Source organism: Equus quagga, unplaced genomic scaffold (assembly GCF_021613505.1).
Source record: "Equus quagga isolate Etosha38 unplaced genomic scaffold, UCLA_HA_Equagga_1.0 203_RagTag, whole genome shotgun sequence".
Classification (NCBI taxonomy): domain Eukaryota; kingdom Metazoa; phylum Chordata; class Mammalia; order Perissodactyla; family Equidae; genus Equus; species Equus quagga.
Window position 1 is genome coordinate 8,694,595 of NW_025798627.1, and position 19,700 is coordinate 8,714,294.

Here is a 19,700-nt window from a genome sequence, read left to right on the forward strand (position 1 = left end):
GTTTAGTCAGTTTGAAGTATGGCCTAAGAATGAGCATTTCTAACTAGTAGGGGTACCTCACTTTAGGAACCACTACCTTAAGGTGTTGAGAACACAGAGTGTGTTATCCAAAAAGCCTTTATTTTCAGGATTTTTAGTAGAGTTTTAGTATTATACGTAATTTTTAGTATAGATAAATTTTTAATCCTAATATGGAAGTATGAGAATAAGATAGGGCAAATATGGCTTTAGAAAAGGTGTACAAATAGTAATTATCTCTCTATCTTGATTCTGATCAATGAATTGTTTCTTATAATGTAGGAAAGAATTTTAGGAAAATGTGAACAATCCAAAAGATGGTGCTATAGAGCATGTTTTTTGTTTTTTTTTTTTTTCACTATAGAAAACATTTTTTCCAGCAAGGAAAATGACAGTTTTACTGTCTCTTTTATCCACCATAAAGAGGAGCACAGCACTTTGTAGAGGGGATTGCTAAGTTCTATTTATTATGTTTCAGATTTCAGAAATTTGAACTTCTACTCAGTATTTTGGTATATGGTAAAATAAAAATGAGTGTTTCTGAATGGTTCTCCACTTGGTTGACCAAAATTAGGTAAGATTATGTCATTCCAGTGTTTCTGAAAACACTGGATAAAAAATTTTTTTTGTGAATAGCAGTTTCAAAGAATAGTTCATTATGTTTCCTAAGAAAACAAATTTTTAATTTCCTTTACCCTTTATTTTAAACATCTGGTCATATTTTCTCCAGTTAATATACAACAGAAAGGCAAATTTGCTTAAAAAATTAAAATTAATTTTAAGTAGGTATAGAGGAAAGAAAAATCCTTAAATTTTTATTCTGTGCATGTAGCATCACCCCCATTTCCCTGAATTGGATTCAAAGTTTCTTTCTTTTCTCCCTTCCACCTTCCTTTTCTCCCTCCCTCCCTTCTTTCCTTTTCTCTCCTCCTAATGCATTTTACAACAGAAGCAAAGTTAGCTCCCCCAAACCAACTCAAAATATGGGTGCAATATGGTATTGTTTTTGAGTTTCCCAGTGTCCTCAAGATGCTGCTAGCAAAAGCATTATGTAATCAATATAATGGAAAATTAAAAGTTTTAAGGCATATTTAGAAGGGGTATGTTCTAATGAATAGAGAACTGGGAATTGGAATGGAAACAATAAGCATGTACTATACCCACATGACTTTATTGGGACACAAACCAGCCACTTGGAAAATTGACTAGTGCTCAGTTAAATGGAGGCTACTGAATCAGATTAAGTGTTGCCACTGATTGTTGTCATTGAGACATGTTCTGTCCTTTTCTTAGAAAAGAATGAACAGTCCTAAAAGAGTGAATTATGTTAATGTATTGCAAAGGTCTGTAAGACATAACAAGGTATGTCTTTGTTCAGTTTTAAAAGGTGTTCTGTTTTTGCTGTGGTTAGTGACAGTTGAATAGATTACATTTTAAGAAACCGTTTTTTATTATAATAAAATGCTCGGCTTTTCTTAAACAACATTTAGTTACTTAATGGAACCTGAGAGCTTATGAAAGAAGAGATGAAATAATTTTATTAACTAAGTTAAAGAAGATTTTTAAAGAAACTTTTGAGTTTAGCTTACTTTGGTACACTTCTTCCCCCCATGTCATTTAAATCTCTTGAATTAAAAAAAATAGTTGTTATAATACTCTTTAATGTGTTTACATTGTGTAATGAAAACACTGAAACCTGTATTTCATTTTTAAATGAGAAAGCCAGCCAAGAACATTTCAAAAGATCAAATATTAAGTCATTAACAAAGCCTGGAAAAAATTCTAAATTTTACATTTTAACATTTCACTTGCCCATACTTGAGACTTCTGTTGTAAAGAGTACAATTCACCAACCAAACAATGTTCTTTTTTCATGTAGTAAAGGTAGGAAGGACTATGTGTAATACATTGATCATGTATTTGCTCCTGCACACAATTTGTCAGTGATGTTCACTTCAATTTCAAGGACTAATTGAGTAGCTTAGCTATATAAAAAAAGAATGATTTTAGAATGGCCAACCTTTGTCCAGTGAATGGGAACATTCTTATGATACAGCTAAGAATCATAATCATTCTTATGATTAGACATAATGTCTAATGATAGATTCTTTTTTTCCCCAGCTTTATTGAAGTATAAGTGACAAGCACAATTATACTATATTTAAAGTGTACAGTGCGATGATTTGATATACAATACATTGTGGAAGGATTCCCTCCTCAGACCTTATTCATCTCATCTCGTAACTGAAAATTTGTATCCTTTTACCAGCCTCTCTATTTTCCCCACCCCGTAACCCCTGGTAACCACCATTCTACTCTCTATTTCTATGAGTTAGACTTTTTTTTTAGGTTTCAAATGTAAGTGATCCCATGCAGTATGTGTCTTTCTCTCTCTGGCTTATTTCCCTTAGCATAATGCCCTCTGGGTTCATTGATGTTATTGCAAACAGCAAGATTTTCTTTCTTTTTTTTTTTTTTTAAGGCCAAATAATACTCCATTATATATATACGCATTACATTTTCTTGATCCCTTGATCTATGGAGAGACACTTAGGTTGTTACCATACCTTGATTATTGTGAATAATGCTGCAGGGAACATAGGAATACAGATAACTCTTCAAGATAATGATTTCAGTACCTTTGGATATATACCCAGAAGTGGGATTGCCGGATCATATGGTAGTTCTATTTTTAATTTCTTGAGGAACCTTCATATTTTTTTCCATAGTGGCTGTACCAGTTTGCATTCCCAGGCCAAGATCATTGATCTTATTGCCAAGATCAATAGTAAGGACTTTTGTAGTTTCAGGTCTTACATTAAAGTCTTTAATCCATCTTGAGTTGATTTCTGTGTATGATGTGAGATAAGGGTCCAGTTTCATTTTTTTCCATGTGGATATCCAGTTTTCCTAACACCATTTATTAAAGAGACAATCCTTTCCTCGTTGTATATTCTTGGCCCCTTTGTCAAAAACGTGCATCTTTATGTTCTGTTGATCTGTATGTCTGTTTTTATGCCTGTAGTGCTTTGATTAATACAGCTTTGTAATACAGTTTGAAATCAGGAAGTATGACATGTCCAGCTTTGTTCTTTTTCAATATTGCTTTGGCTATTCGGAGTCTTCTGTGATTCCATACAAATTTTAAGATTGTTTATCTATTTCTGTGAAAAATGACGTTGGAATTTTGAAGGGATTGCAATGAGTCTATAGATTGCCTTGGGTAGTATGGACATTTTAACAATATTAATTCTTCCAATCTGTGAGCATGGACTATCTTTTCATTTATTTGTGTCTTCTTGGATTTCTTTCATCAGTGTCTTACAGTTTTCAGTGTATAGAACTTTCACCTTCTTGGTTAAATTTATTCCTAGGTGTATTATTCTTTTGATTCAATTGTAAGTGGGATTTGTTTTCTTAATTTATCTCTGAAATTTTGTTAGTGGATAGAAATGCAACTGATTTTTGTGTATTGATTTTATAGCCTGCAATATTAGTTCTAACAGGTTTTTGATGGAGTCTTTAGGGTTTTCTCTATATAGTATCATGTCATGTTCAAACAGAGACAGTTTTACTTCTTTCTTTGCAATTTGGATGCCTTTTATTTCTTTTTCTTGCCTAATTACTCTGGCTAGGACTTCCAGTATTATGTTGAATAAATGTGGCAAGAGTGGGCATCCTTATCTTGTCCCTGATCTTAGAGGAAAAGCTTTGAGCTTTTCACTGTTGAATATAATGTTAGCTGTGGGCTTGTGATAACATGGCCTTTATTATGTTAAGGTACATTCTGTCTATACCTAATTTGTTGAGGGTTTTCATTATGAAAGAAGGTTGAATTTTGTCAAATGCTTTTTCTGCATGTATTGAGATTACTCTATGATTTTTATACTTCATTTTGTTAATGTGGTATGTCTCATTGATTTGTGTATCTTGAACCATCCTGTATGTCGGGAATAAATCCTACTTGATCATGGTGTATGATACTTTTAATGTATGGTTGAGTTTGGTTTGCTAATATTTTGTTGAGGATATTCACATCTGTGTTTATCAGGAGTGTGGGCCTGTAATTTTCTTCTCTTGTAGTGTTCTTGTCTAATGATAGATATTCTTATTGCTAAGCCTGTTGTGTAGATCAAAGTGATCTGATTTCAGATACATGAATATAAGTTACATATGAATTGAGCTCTGTGATTCCTACTTGTCCTTTGGGGGTTTAGGGTGGAAGCAGCCAGTCTCGAGTGTGATGAAACTAGACTTGAAGTGGATGTGCAAAGGTAAAGGATGACCAGTCAGAGGCTAAAGAAGGGTACTGCACTTGCTCTGGGAAGTGAAAATAAAAGGACTATGTTGACAGGTAAACTTGTCTTAGAAAGAAATAAAATATACTAAGAGAAGAAGAATAATTAGACGAAGAAGGATATGAAAAAAGCGCCTCCTTCAAGACTGAAATACTAGTAACACAGCAGGGGCTGTGAAAAGAAGAATGGAGTGGAAATTTCCCTTGGATTTCTAAGTGTGTAGAGTATGTGCTTATATGCATTCATTTTTATCTGTATTCACTGTTGAACTGTCTCCGAGTGTGGATGGATATCTTCTTTTTCTTGATTGAGAAGGGTAGGGTCCCCTCTCCCCCCATGGGATTCTATCTAGGTTTCCTTCTGCCTTATTAGGGGAAAATTAGGATTGCTTTTAGTTGTAGAATCTCTCAGTAAATTTTTAGGGTCATTTAGGTTCTCAGCCTTTTTCCTTCTTTTTTTTTTTTTTTTAAAGATTGGCACCTGAGCTAACAACTGTTGCCAATCTTCTTTTTTCTTTTTCTTCCTTTCTTTTTTTTCTTTCTGCTTTTTCTCCCCAAATCCCCCCAGTACATAGTTGTATATTTTAGTTGTGGGTCCTCCTAGTTGTGACACGTGGGACGCCGCCTCAATGTGGCCTGATGAGTGGTGCCATGTCCACGCCCAGGATCCGAACCAGCGAAACCCTGGGCCACCGTAGCAGAGCGCGTGAACTTAAGCACTTGACTACGGGGCCGGCCCCTCAGTGAGCCTTTTTCATAGGTAAGCATTGGGTTATATTTTTGAAGATGCAATGGATTACCCTCTAATAGATGTTCCTGTGCTGTTTAACTTCATCTTACTCCTTGTCTGTCTTATTAAATGGGGCTGTTTATTCTCCAGCTTCCTCTACTCTCTTCCGCCTGACTTTTAGCCCAGGGATATCTATGTACAGTTGGAAGTGCTTCTGTTTCCTTACTAGGGACTTGGCTTCACTAGTGCGCCCCCTCACCCCTTAAGATAGTGAGTTCTGGGAAATAGAATTTTGACTTTCCAGGCATATGGATATTCATGGTAACTTTCACAGACTTGCAGATCCTCAGATCTTCAGGGAGTTCTTTTCCTTTTTCCTAGGCCGTTTCCTGTGGTCATATTGGCCAGGATTTTGGTTCATTTTGTTTTTAACTGTGAAAGCACCCTAGGTTTTCAGTCAAGTGGCGGCACCTCTCCCCTGTCATTCTCACCCTGCCTCCATTCCATCCCCATCTTATGGGGTTGGGTGATTTGTAGTCTAGAGGGCTCTGTTCCTTATTGAGGCAGATTATTTCACAGAGAAGAAAGGGGGAAAGGAGCCCCCCGCCCATATAATGATCTCATTCTCCTGTGGATATATGGACTCATGACATTTAAGACTAATTAGAGGTTCATTAATGATTTTAGCCATTATTTGAGATTGTTCTCAGCTGTTTTACCCAACCAGCAAAACTTATTGGATGTCTGCTATGTGCTACATACTGGTTAGGCTCTGGGGATAAAGTAGTGAGCAAAAGCACATAAGTTTTCTTTCTTTATAGAGCTTACTTTCTAGAGAGGCAGATACAAGAGTGGTCTGGAAATACATGAAAGAGTACCAGCCTCAGCTGTGTGTGTATGTGTGAGTAGTTTAGTGTTGGGGGTGGTGTAGGGAAGGCATCCTGGATGAAGTTATATTTAAGCTGAGACTTAAAGAAAGAGGAATTAGCCAGGAAAGAACGCGTTGGGAATAGTGGAGGAATGCAGTATGGTTGGTGCAAGTGTGTAAGTGATGTAGAAGGACAGTGTGCGAATCAGAAGATAATAGTATATGTGAAAATGAGATGAGGAGAGACTGCATGTTTGGGGAGGGTTCACTGTGCCTAGATTTTGGAGTATGAAGGAGATAGTGGTTAAATTCTGAGGCCAGAGAGGTAAGCAAGAAGCCAGATCAGTAGTTAATCCTGAGATATATAGAGCCATTTAAGTATTTTTAGCGGAGTTGATGATTTGAACAGATTTGCATTTTAGAAAGATAACTCTCTTGTGGGAAGGGTAGATTGGAGGAGGTTAGGATTGGAGGTAAAGAGATTATTTGGGAAGCTATTGCAGGATCCAGGTGAGAGATTATGGTGATCTTGAGCTAGAGTAGAGATAATGAAGGGGCAGAAAATGAGAGAGACTTAAGGGAGATGTTTAGGAGGAGACTTGGTGGGATTTGTTGATGGATTGAATTTGAGAGATGAAGGGGAGAAAGAGGCAAGGATGACCTCCACATTTCTAGACTGGGCAGTGGAATGAATGGTGGACTGTTTACTAAGATTTGAGAGGAAGAGTGGCTGGGGGGTGGGTAGGGGAGGGTGAAGAGAGAGCTTAATTTGGGGCTTGTTAAGTGAAATGCCTGTGGGCTATTCATGTGGGAGTGTTTTGTCTGAATAACAGTATTTTGTCAGTTATGCAAGTCTGAAACTCAGGGTGCTGCCTGGGCAAGAGGTATTACTTCAGGGCACATGTAGGCACAGTATGGTCTACAGTGTGTGCTTCTATGACATGAATTAGCTCATAAGACATTGGTAAATGGGGAAATGATGTTAGGGTAATGCAAAGGTTGTATTGGTTTATATGCAGTTTTTTTCTTGGCAAGGGGAGATGGGATAGTGGCAACAGATATATAATCGTCAACTAAACAGAAAAAAAGTGGATAGCTCAGTTGCTGTGCTGTGAATAGAAATTCTCTTGTATTTTAAGAACGTTAACAAACAAATGCTATTCCTTAGGTGACCTCCACCATAAGGTGAACCCCCACTCTTGGCACTTGCATGTTTAATGGCAGCCCTACTGACTCATAGCTGCACTTCTACCTGCTTTGTCTCAGCACCTGCTCTGATTAAAGTATTGCCATTCTTTCTACTTTATTTTTGTGCATTTTAAATATATGCTGTGATATTCTTTGTTCATACTGAGCTGCCCAGCTTAGTGGTCTAAATCAGGTCCCTGGGACCATTTATAGTTTTAATTAGCACTCAGTTACAAAGTTGCATGGGTTTTGAGCAGACTACAAAACTCTGTTTTTCCTTTAAGCTCTGTGCAGTTTTGTAGAACCTGAGAATTTTTCAGGAACTCATTATGTTATAGCAGAGCTGCCCTGTGTTGAAAATTTGTCAGTAGAAGAGATGATGCAAGGAAATGTAACTGAGCAAGAGCTTGTTCTGCTCACTGCAACCTGAAACCAGTCGATGGTAAGATGTCGGTGGTCGAGAATGGGATTTTTTTCAGTTAGCCAGCAAAATAAGAAGGTGGTGGACTCATGTCCCAAAGACATGTTAAACAAGCACAAAATTTAAGCAGTTACAGTGGGCTATGATGGAGGGGCTCAGGAATGTTGACCATCTGGCATTGACAACTGGAGATGCCATACCAGGTCTTTCAGTTGTCATCGATGATGAATGCCAGATAGATGTTCTTCTCTGAGGAGATTCTCATATTCCTAAGAAACTCAAAAGAACAAAGTTATCATCTGTCACTATAAGGAGGTGCATGTGTCAGCCAGGATTATAAAATCTACAGAGTATGCATATTCATCACCTAGACTATGTGTAAGTTAAAACATAGACGGTGTGGGTGAGTTAGTGAGAGGTCATTCGAAGTTACAGTATGGCTTCCCTCGTGTCCACCTTGTCCTAGGCTGGTATCAGTGTGACAGAAATAGAGTTACAGTCAAGATAAGTCCAGAATGGAATCCTAAACCCCAATGTTTATGGCCAGGGGCAGAACAAGGACCCTATAAAAGACACTGAAAAGAAGGGTTCCAGAAGATAGGAGGCAAACCAGAAGAGTAGATTTGTAATGGGCACTTTCAGGTTGGCTTCTATGACCCAGAAATCTTTGACAATTTCTTTCCTTTGTGGTAAAGAATGTATTCTAGATTCATCTTGTACATTTCATTTCCCACAGCTGAAGTCAGCTGTTTCTCCAAGGTAGCCCTGGTTACTTTGAGTAGGAAATGATGATGAGCAGTCACAGTCTGGGCACTAGTTAAGATAATAATTGTTTTTAGTCCTTTTCAGTGAAGAAAACTAAGAGTATGTATTTTATTTTTAAGAGAAAATACATCCTGAGTTCAATATTTCCTTTCCAAATTTAGATTTTTACTTCTTTAATATTTGTATCTTTTTTCTCTTATGTATGTTGAAAATCTCATTTTTTAATAACATTAAGATTGTTACAAATTTGCTTTGTCCTAATGTGTGTAATAGTTTTAGAGTAGTAATACTAATATTATTACCAAGAATAAAAAGTCACTTGCAATAACCATTTTCTTTGCCCTATGTCAAATTTTTTTAGTGACAGCTTTTTCATATTTTTCCAGAGTATTCAACCTAGTTCTCATAGGAGCAATTCTTTATTTTTATACTTTTATCAGTTTACAGTTAATAATATTTAAAGTACATACTTACCATAAGTACAACTGGCATAAACAGATTGGAAATAAATATGACTGACATTTGGTAAACTCCAGAGTCAGCAGATCAGAGAGGTATGAAGTGTGTGAAAAAGTAAGCAGAGCTTTCAGAATGCTAGTTAAAATGGATATTAGTTAATATGTTTTGCAGAGTTAATGGGAATCCTTGGTAAATCGGAAGTCAATTAGGAGTACTTCTGCTGTAATAATTGTTCTTGAGTATATGCTATAAGACAATGGTTTCTTAGAACTTCTCTTTTTAAACTTCTATTAAACATATAGATATTGAAATATAATATGTGATATGTTATATGCTATAGTCTGGTGACACGTATAAATATAACTCATGAATAAATATGCATATATTGGGAGAATGTGCTCATTTAGGTAAAAACCTGGAGTATGAATTTAGGAGAATTTAGGAGGTATGTATTTTTAAGTTATTTCAAATTTATGTTTTAATGTTTGATGCAACAGAATTCATATCTCTACTCCCTGACTTTTTTTTTTAAATTGAGATATAATTGACATATAACATTGTATTAGTTTTAGGTGTTACAACATAATGATTTGATATATGTATATATTGCAAAATGATTACTGCAATAAGTTAACATCCATCACCATAGATAGTTAAGGAATTTTTTTTCTTTTGATGATAACTTTTAAGATTTACTCTTGTAACAATTTTCAAATATCTCCCTGGCTTTTTTAATTTAAGGTAAAACTACCTCCAGGAATGGTAGACTGTTATTACAAAAATAAATATTTCTACTTCAATTGTTTGTTTCTGTTGAATATAATTTCCGTCCAAAAGTAACGTGAATTACAGCATCCAAAGCAGGATAAAAAAATGTGTTTGCTGCTGATCTCTGTATATTAGTCTATTAAAATACATTAATATTATATAATCAATATATTAGTATCCATAATATACAGTATTAGCCTATTATTGTTAATGTGAGAAGCATAATAAAAAGTCTGTTTTTACTGTGGAGCCTGCTGATCAGACTGCTGATCTAACGCATGTGCTCCCAGAGATACATTATAAAACTTATTTTATAGTTAGAATATTAACTCTTATGCCATAGTGAAATAATATATAGTGAAGAATCTATTTGATTTTCTAACAAAAATATATACCTATTTCAAAGCACCATTTGTAATCCTGAATGACGATGAGAGAAGACTCGTACTCCCTGATACTGTGGTGCAGTGTTCATTCTGGGCAAGAGTTTGCTCATTCTCTCTGATTAGAATTTAAATACATGACTCTTTGTGTAAGCATTAGTCACATCACCCCATTGTATGCCTTTTTGAGTTTGTTGTTTTCTTAACTGTGGTTGTTGGCTCTGTTTACTTTGCAACATTTATTTTTTATTTATTTTTAATTTTTAAAAACTTTTAATTGTGAAACAGTATCAAACTTACAGAAAAGATGCAAGAATAGTACAAAGAACTCTTATACATCCTTAATCTGTATTCCCTATCGTTTTCCACATTTGTTTTATCATTCTTCTCCCCCATATCTATCTATGAATAATTTTTTTCTGAACCATTTGAGAGAAAGTTGGAAGACATGATAACCTTTTATTGCTAAACTCTTCCGTATGTGTTGCCGAAGAATAAGGACATCAAAATCAGGATATTTAACACTGATACAGTACTCTTATCTGGAACATTTTCTTTTCAAGCACCAAATTAAATTGTTCCACGTGTCCTTGTTTGGGTGTTGGGGGATTAATCTCACCATTAATATAAATCATGAGGTGGTTGACTATATCTTAAATTACCTTTGAATAGTCTTATAATTATCAGTTTTAAAAAATTAATGTTGCTTTTTGTCTAGAGTAGTAATATTACCTGGAAATATAAAAGTGAATGCTTATTTCTAGTTGCTGATTAACATATTTGCAGTTTGAAGGATTTAATCATGCTTTTTAAGTGATTATAATTAGGTCTCTTTAAAAGCCTTAAATAAAGCTATGCCAGCTTTTCTTCCCATTTGAACAGTCTGAAAATTCATCTAGCTATGTTGCTTAATTAAAAAGGAGAAGTCTTAGATTGCCTAAGTTTGGCCTTAAAAGATGCCAAAATTTAAATAAGTATGTTGTCATTCTTGTGACAGAGTATGAATTCATGTTCATATATTCTATTTTTGTTCAGTTATTTATGCTTATCCATCTTAGCAGTCTTTATAATAGATTATAAATATGAATCAAATTCATTTTACTTTATCTACACAGTATCAGCACAGTGCTGCAATGACGATTGTTTAATAATAATCCAAGTGAAAATAAGAGTGTCACAGGCCGGCCATGTGGCTGAGTAGTTAAGTTCACACCCTCTGTGTCGGCGGCCCAGGGTTTTGCCGTTTCGGATCCTGGGCGCAGACATGGTAGTGCTCATCAGGCCATGCTGAGGTGGCGTCCCACATGCCACAACTAGAAGGACCTACAACTAGAATACACAACTATGGGGCTTTGGGGAGAAGAAGAAGAAAAAAAAAAGATTGGCAACAGTTGTTAGCTCCGGTGCCAATCTTTAAAAAAAAAAAAAAAAAGTCAGAGGGCTTGAGACACCGTAAAATATAAGGCACAGAAGGGTTAGATGTAAAAGAATAGAAGAAGATACCAACACTAACTAAAAGAAAGCTGATGCAGCTATTTTAATATCAAATGAAGGTACATTTTATGGCGAAAACTTTTACTTGATATAGAAGGACCTTTTATAGAGTTATAAAATGGTTAGATATAACCAATATAAATTTATTTTTTTGTTGTTTTTTTCTCCTTAAAGCCTCAGTACATAGTTGTATATCCTAGTTGTAAGTCCTTCTTTTTTTTTATTTTAAAGATTTTATTTTTCCTTTTTTTCCCCAAAGCCCCACCCAGGTATATAGTTGTATATTTTTAGTTGTGGGTCCTTCTAGTTGTGGCATGTGGGACACTGCCTCAGCATGGCCTGATGAGCGGTGCCATGTCTGCGCCCAGGATCTGAACCGGTGAAACCCTGGGCCGCCGAAGTGGAGCATGCGAACTTAATCACTCGGGCACCTTCTGTTTTTTCTATGTGGGACTTGCCTCAGGATGGCTTGATGAGTGGTGCTACATCCTTGCCGAGAATCCGAACCAGCCTACCCCAGCTGCCAAAGCGGAGCAATCGAACTTAACCCCATGCCACTGGGCCAGCCCCTAACCAATCTAAATTTATGTGTCCTATGAATCTGTTTTTGTTGTGTATTGTTTCTCTTTGATTTTAGTCATGTGGTCTTTTCTTATATGTTGGATAATTTCTAATTGAATGCTAGTTATTTCTAATTGAGTTATTTCTACTTGAGTATTGTTTGAGCCCTAGGATGACGTTATCTTCCTCCAAGGAAGATGTACTTTTGTTTCTAGTGGGTGTCTAGACTAAGGGCACCTTAAACTGCAATTCTAGATCATCTCAATCTAGTCAGGAAGAGGAGGATTGGAAGCTTAGCTTCACTCCCAGTGGGAGCTGGTCTGAGTCCAGGCCACTCTAATTCCAAGGATGTAGCATATAGGGGCCCAATTTGATAAGCCCTAAATTCCAATTTTTGTTTAATCTGTTGAAAACTCTGTTCAGTTTTTCACCCTCTTAAAATCACTGAGATCAGATTCCGAAAATAATTTTATTGACTGTAGTCAACTCTAGAAAGATATTTTATAAATACTTAATCTGAAACTCTCAGTTTATAACTGAATATGAAGCTGAACTGAATTATTTGATGAGTTCCATAGCATACAGTATGACACTAGTACTGAAACTGAGAAACCATGGGAATGAACTTCTTCCTATATGAAATAACTCTACTGGTGTGATATTTTCTAAAGTTTAAAAATGTTTTATCTTGCAAAAAAGTGGGAGCCCTAAAAAGGGAGATAGACAGAACCACAATCCTAGGAGATTTGAGCATATTTCTTTCAATAACAGGTGAAACAGAGACATAGGATATGTACATATAACACACGTGTGTGCACATGATTTAAACGTCCAATAAACGATCCAGTTAACATGTATTCAGTAACTGCAGATTTCATGTTCATTTTATGTGTGCATGGAACATTTTCCAAAATTGTCCATAGAATTAGTCTCAATGTATTTCAAAGGATTAACCTTACAGACTGTGTTCTCTGTCCCCAGTGGAATTAAGTTAGCAATCAATAATAGAAAACTAGAAAATCCTGAATGTTTGGAACATATGCTTATGCCACACCTTGAGGGTAGAGAAGGATTACTTAAATAGTACCCTGAATGAACCACAGACAAAAATAACAAAGTAGGCTGCATTAAAATTAAGAATTTCTGTCCATTCCAAGATATCATTAAGAGAGAGAAAAAGTAAATGACAGACTGAAAAAAGGTATTTGGAATACATATATCTGACAAAGGAATCTTATCCAGAATGTATAAAGAATTTCTGCCAATCAATAAGAAAATCCAATGGAAAAATGAGCAGTGGAGTAGAATAGACATTTCCAAAGAGGATATCCAGATAGCCAGTAAACATGACAAAGCACTCAACTGTTTTAATCATCAAGGAAATGCAAATTGAAACCACAAGGAGATACTAACTCATACTCATTAGGATGGCTAAAATGTGAAAGACAGTTTCAAGTATTGGTGAGGATATGGAATAACAAATTCATATGTTGCTGGTGGAGTAGAAATTCGTACTACTGCTTTGGAAAACTGTTGGATATTATCTTTTAAAATTGACTGAATCAGTACTCTTTGACCCAGCAATTTTACTCCCTGATATATACCCAACCAAAATGTATACACTTATGCACCAAAAGATATGCATAAGAGTGGCCATTGACTCATTATTTGCAAAGCCCAAAACTAGAAAAATCTAATTAACTATTTACAGTAGAATGGATTAATAAATTGTTGTTTATTCATACAAAGGAATGCTATACAATGAAAAAAATTACTGTTACAACAGCATGAATGAATCTCACAAACATAATGTTGACTGAAAGAAGTCAGATAAAAAATATGTACTCTATGATTCCATTTATATTTAGATCATAACTAGAAGAAATTAATCTTAATTTGTTAAAAGTCAGGATAGTAGTTACCTGAAGGATGGAGGGAGTTGTGACTGATAGGGTGTATAAAGGTATTTCTGATAATTTTTATCTGGGTTTTGGTTACATGGCATGTTCATTTGGGGATAACTGACTGGATCTGTATACTTAGTATTTGTTAGTTTGTGTACTTTTGAATGTCTATTATATGTCAATTAAGAAAGAATAAAAATAGAAAAAAAGCCAGTGCAGCTGACTGTAGTGAAAGTGGGGAAGGCAGGCAATAGTAGACCATACTATCAGTGATAGAGAGTGATCAGATCGGGCAGGGTCTTATCAGCCATGATGAAACATTTCGGTAATGTTTTAATGTGATGAGAAGTCATTGGAGAAATTTGGGCAGGAGAATGACATGAACTGATTTACATTTAATAGGCTTACTTGGCTGCTGTGTAGAGAATGGATTGTGGCAAGAACAAAAGCAAGAGGAACTAGTCCAGGCAAGAGATGATAGTGGCTTCAGCTAGTAATGGTGGAGATGGTGAAAAGTGACCCAATCCAGGATATCTTTTGAAGTTAGAGCTGTTAAGACAGGTTCATAGATTAGATTTGAGGTCAGAAAGAAAGAGGTTGCTGCTGAGATTGTTGTCCTAAGCCCCTGGATGAATGATGGTGCTATTTACTGAGATGGAAAAGACTGAGGGAGCAGCATGGTTAAGGAGAAATCAAGAGATTTACTTCTGATGTTTGAAGGTTGAGATACATATTAGACATCCCAGTGGAGATGTTAAATAGACAACTAGGTATAAAGTCTAGAGAAATCAGAAATGGGGAAATGATTTGAGTCAGTAGTGTTATAGATAGTGCTTAAAATCCTGGGGCTCTTGGAAGAGATCACTTAGAGAATGAATGTAGAAAGAATAGTGGAGATGAAGTGGAGTAGAGGGATAACATCTCATCATTGGGGCAGGTCAACATTGTGATGACGGGGAAAGAGAAAGAGCTGCTAGAGAGAGAGGAGGAAAACCAGGAGAGTATGGCGTCTCAAAGCTAAGTGAAGTTGCCTGAAGTAGGGAGTGAGCAGCTCTGTCCAGTGCTGGTGAGATATCCAATTAGATGAAAAATGAGATTGACTACTGTGCTTGGTAGGATGCAGAGAGAGTATTTGAGGAGAGTTAGGAATTGGAATAAAGTATCACATTTGGGGAGTAAATCTGTACAACCATTAGTTCCCCCAATGTACAATGTACAAAAACTTGAAGACTTTGAAGCCTTTTTAGTCTAGCAGAGGAGTACCAGCTAAGATTAATGGTTAAATAGAATATAAATAGAATGTAAATTTTGGAAGTTTCAGGGGGACTTCTTGCAAGCAACCTATAATGGATTCTTTTGTGTAAGTTACGAAAAGTAGATATGAATCTGCCATGAGGGTGCTACACCCCTTTCAACATGGATCAGCCTTTATCTCCAAGTCAGGTGGCTTGATAAAAGTCTTTTTAAATTGACTCTTAATATATTTGTGTCAATGGTCTCATATTCTGAAAGCTTTGCTTTAATAGCTTCGTAATAAAATCTTGAAGTCTTTGATTTCATTCATTTTATCAGCCATGGCTGAAACAAAATATAATACAAAATAAAAGTGTAACACAAAAATAAATGCAAAATAACTGAATCAATGACTACAGGATCTATAGTTTCTGCATGAAAGAATATGAGGCTTATAAATTTCTTTTTAAGGTAGAGTTCAGAAGGTAGAGAGGGTCCTCTAGAGAAGTTGGGCTGTTTGGTGGCTCTTTTGCAGAGAAATGAGAGTCCCAGAAGGTAAAATGGGAATGGCTAGTCAGGCAGAGCAATGTTAGGAAGAAAAAGCACAGAGCATTATTGGGATGAATATATACTAGAGGCCAAATGACTAAAGTGGCTCGTATTGTGTGCTGCTGAAGCATGACAGGGTATACGTCTGGGTCTAATCAAAAATGTGGTGAAGAGACTTCCTTTAAATTGAAAAGAACAGAGAGTGACTCCTACAGATCCAGAAAAGAGAATGGAGTAGTTATTAAACAAGTGCAGGGATCAAATAGAAATCCAAAGACATAACCACAGCATTGCTGTCTTCCTGGAAACTCGCCTGAAAGTGTGCACTTAAGGCAAATTTAATTACTGTGTTTCTTGTTCTGTCTCTCTATCTCTGCTGCTGCGTTTTGTATGTTTCCTCTGTTCTCTATGTTGTATAGGCTGCATGCAGCCTTCTCAGCTTTTTGGTTGTTACCTCATATAATTTCAGCTTTCTCTTGGCTGTCACGTCTTCTTCAGTTCAAACTTCAAGTGACCTTTAAGCTTCTTTGGCTGTCATCGGACTCACAGTTGCCCACTGTGTTTTAGTTTAAATACCTAAGAGTAAGAATCTCGTCTACTGCACTTTTCTTCCCCCTTTTCTCCCTAGGCCGTAGAGTTCTAGTTAGCCTCAATTGGCTGCCCGTGGGTCTGATGCCCATCCCTGGTTCAGCCACTGCTGGGGGATGGGCAAAGTCTCTGGACAGAGCAGATTCCTATAGAGAAAGGGCAGTGATGGGACAGGCAGTGGCTTTCTCTACTCTGTCTTCCTCACTTTAAAATTATATGATTAATTGAAATTGTAAAGGCTTGGGATCTTGGAGGACTGCCACAAAGGTCCTGTGGCTAGTAGAATGAGCATGGGAAGAGTGGTGGGAGATGAAGTTAGAGAGGTAGCTTGGGCAATATTAGGTAGAGCCTTGCAGGCTGTGGAATAACTTTGATGTGTGTGTGTGTGTCAGATAAATATCTGCATTTGTGCAACTACGCATTACAGATACATATGGGAAAAAAATCTGAAAGTATATACCTTTATTACATACCAAATTAATAGCTGTGTATCTCTGGGGAGAGATGAGACTCGAATTGGGTGTTGTGGTCAGACTTTACCTTTTATATGTAAATATTTAATCAAGGGGAATATAGTCAAGTGCTGATTGTGGAATTCATAGTTAATTAAAAGAGGTAGGAGGCAATAACCAGAGGAGTAAGGTTGAGGCAGCTAGCCCTAGTCGTCTGTTGGTTAGGATTCAGCACTCTCACCATCATGGCCCGGGTTTGTTTTCTAGTCAAGGAACCATACCACTTGTCTGTTGGTTGTCATACTGTGGTGGCTGTGTGTTGTGATGCTGAAAGCTATGCCACTGGCATTTCAGATACCAGCAGGGTCACCCATGGTGTGCAGGTTTCAGCAGAGCTTCCAGACTAAGACTAGGAGGAATGATCTGTCCACTCCTGAAAAAATGAGCCACGAAAACCCTGTGAAGAGCAACAGAGTACATGGCACGTATAGTGCAGAAGGTGAAAGGATGGTACAAAAAGACCTGGCAGGGTTCTGGTTCAGTTACACAGGGTTGCTAGGAGTCAGAATCGACTTGATGGTACTAACAAAAACAAATAGTTGAGTCAGGATCAGTCAATGAGGCCTGGATATCTTACCTGCTTTGCAGCCCCAGATGGAGGCAGCTCTTCTGAGCCCTAGGACTCAAAAGAACATAGTCGGGGAACTGAGAATCCAGTCCAACTCTCTCTTAGCAAGACATTCCTGAACACTAATAACTTTGAGCTACAATGTGATAAACTAAAAGTGGAGAGTAGAATGTGAGGCATAGGCTCTTAAAATAATAACAAGAAATTATTAATAAAATTACTAATGTTTTATTTTTTATTAAAATTTGTAAGATTTCATATCATCTTGAAGTATATACAATCTAATTTGGGTTAATATTATCAGTTGACTGTGTCCTAAAAGAATACCTATACCATGATGGTATTTCTTGTACAGAGTATTAAATATTGTAGATTTAACTTATAAATGCTAATACCAAAGGATGTAGGTAGTGACTGAAGAATTTTATTCACTTCCATGTTTATTTACATAGTCTTTTAAAATTTAAGCTTAGCCTATAGAACATAAAATTTATAAGAAATTACATGTGTTTTTGAGTATTTTGTTAGAAGCTTTCAAAGTTTCAGGAACTTTTAAATGGCTGAACTGAGTGTGAAAACACTTAACGATTTGAGGAAATAATAGTGAAAAATTAGAAGAATCAAATAGAAATGAAGCCCTTTCTATTTAGCTAACACTTATAGGACTCTTAAGTGCCTGACATTATTCCAAATACTTTGTTTTAACTCTGTGATGTCAAAGATAGAATATACTTGTTAAAAAGGATTAAGAATGAGAACTAAAACAATCTAGTAGAAGTTCTGAGTAATGCGAAAGAATATAACGTAGGAAATGTATGTTACAATGTGAGCTCTGACATAAACTTGGATACTTTGTCATCACGTGGATACCTGTTATTTCATTTTATTCAAATATGTCTGTTTATTCAAATATGTTTACTCAAAGATGACTGTTAAGTGTGCCCTTTTTAATGACATTCAACAAGTCAGAGAGGCTTTCAACCAAATCTTTTTATTTTTAGAAAATAGAAATTTTTATTTCTAATACTTGTTATTTCTAAAACTTGTTTAGTAACCAGTTTTTTAAGAGTTATGTAGTTGGCCCCATTAAATGTTTATCTGAGAAAAATGATGTTGCTAATTTTATTTGATGAAATGTGTGAATAAATAAAATGCATTAAAATTCTATTTAAAGCTACCGAAATTCACTAGAATAACTTTTTTGTGCCTTTTTGATGATTGATTCCACTAACAACAACACTCAGTGGTTCTGGGAACAGTCAGTATTCTGTAATTCTGCAGCTAGTTTGAAATGAGAGGGAATTGGGGAAGAGGTCATGAAGCATAACACGGAACTGAATGAAAACATCTTAGCTAAAACAAATCTATTCCAGATTTCAGGGATACCCATATGTTTTTTGGCCAGTAACTTCTGAAATTGTGCGGTTTAGCGTTTCCCTCCAGTCTTATCTCCTGAAAGAAATTCTTGTGGAATATAAAGATAATTTACTTAGTTTATAATGTTTCTGGGTGTGTAATTTTGCTTTTACTTCTTACAGTAATTTTAAACACGTTTTTGCCTTATTTCTCTAGGGAGTTGGTGTCTCAGTTCATGGGCAGTTCCGAGTGGCTACTGAAAAGTCTCTTTTTGCAATGCCAGAAACAGCAATAGGTAAAAACTCAGAATTTTTCCTAATTACTTTTAGAATCATCTTCTTTTGATACATTTCAGATTACATTGTTGCTGGAGGAATTGACAGAATCTTATGTGAGATACGGCAATGAAAGAACATTTAAAGAGGAATTAGAATAGGAAGATATCTAAAGTTTATATTAGCTCAATAATTGTATCTTAAACTCAAAAGCAAGAATATTTAACTGGAGACACTAGTTGATTTTAGATAAAGGATTATTAGGGGAAATATTCTTGCATTCAGATCTATGATCCGTTTTGAATTAATTTTTGAATATGGTGTGAGGTATGGATCAAAGGTATAGAACAAAGTTTATTTTGCATTTTGAGGTCAACAGTTGTTTCCACACCATTTTTTTTTATTGCAGTAACATTGGATTATAACATTATATAGCTTTCAGATGTACATCATAATATATTTCGAATTCTGTGTAGATTACATCATCTTCACCACCCAAAGACTAATTACAATCCATCACCACATGTGTACCTAATCTCCCATTTTGCCCTGCCCCCTTCCCCTATGGTAACCACCAATGCAATCTCTGTTGCTGTGTGTGTGTGTTGTTTTTATCTTCTACTTATAAGTGAGATCAGATGGTATTTGACTATTTCCCTCTCACTAATTTCACTCAGCATAATACCCTCAAGGTCCATCCATGTTGTCACAAATGGCTAGATTTCATCATTTCTTATGGCTGAGTAGTATTCCATTATGTATA

General features: G+C 35.9%; 1 protein-coding gene across 2 annotated transcripts in view; it reads left to right on the forward strand.

Moving 5' to 3' along the window:
- The window catches only part of LOC124233504 (3-hydroxyisobutyryl-CoA hydrolase, mitochondrial-like), a 95,571-nt gene that overhangs the window by 46,155 nt on the left and 29,716 nt on the right, over positions 1-19,700 (forward strand). For both annotated transcript variants that reach the window (XM_046650648.1, XM_046650649.1), the window contains one exon: positions 18,879-18,957. In XM_046650648.1, the coding sequence (XP_046506604.1) occupies positions 18,879-18,957 (79 nt within the window). The remainder of the gene's footprint in view (positions 1-18,878; positions 18,958-19,700) is intronic.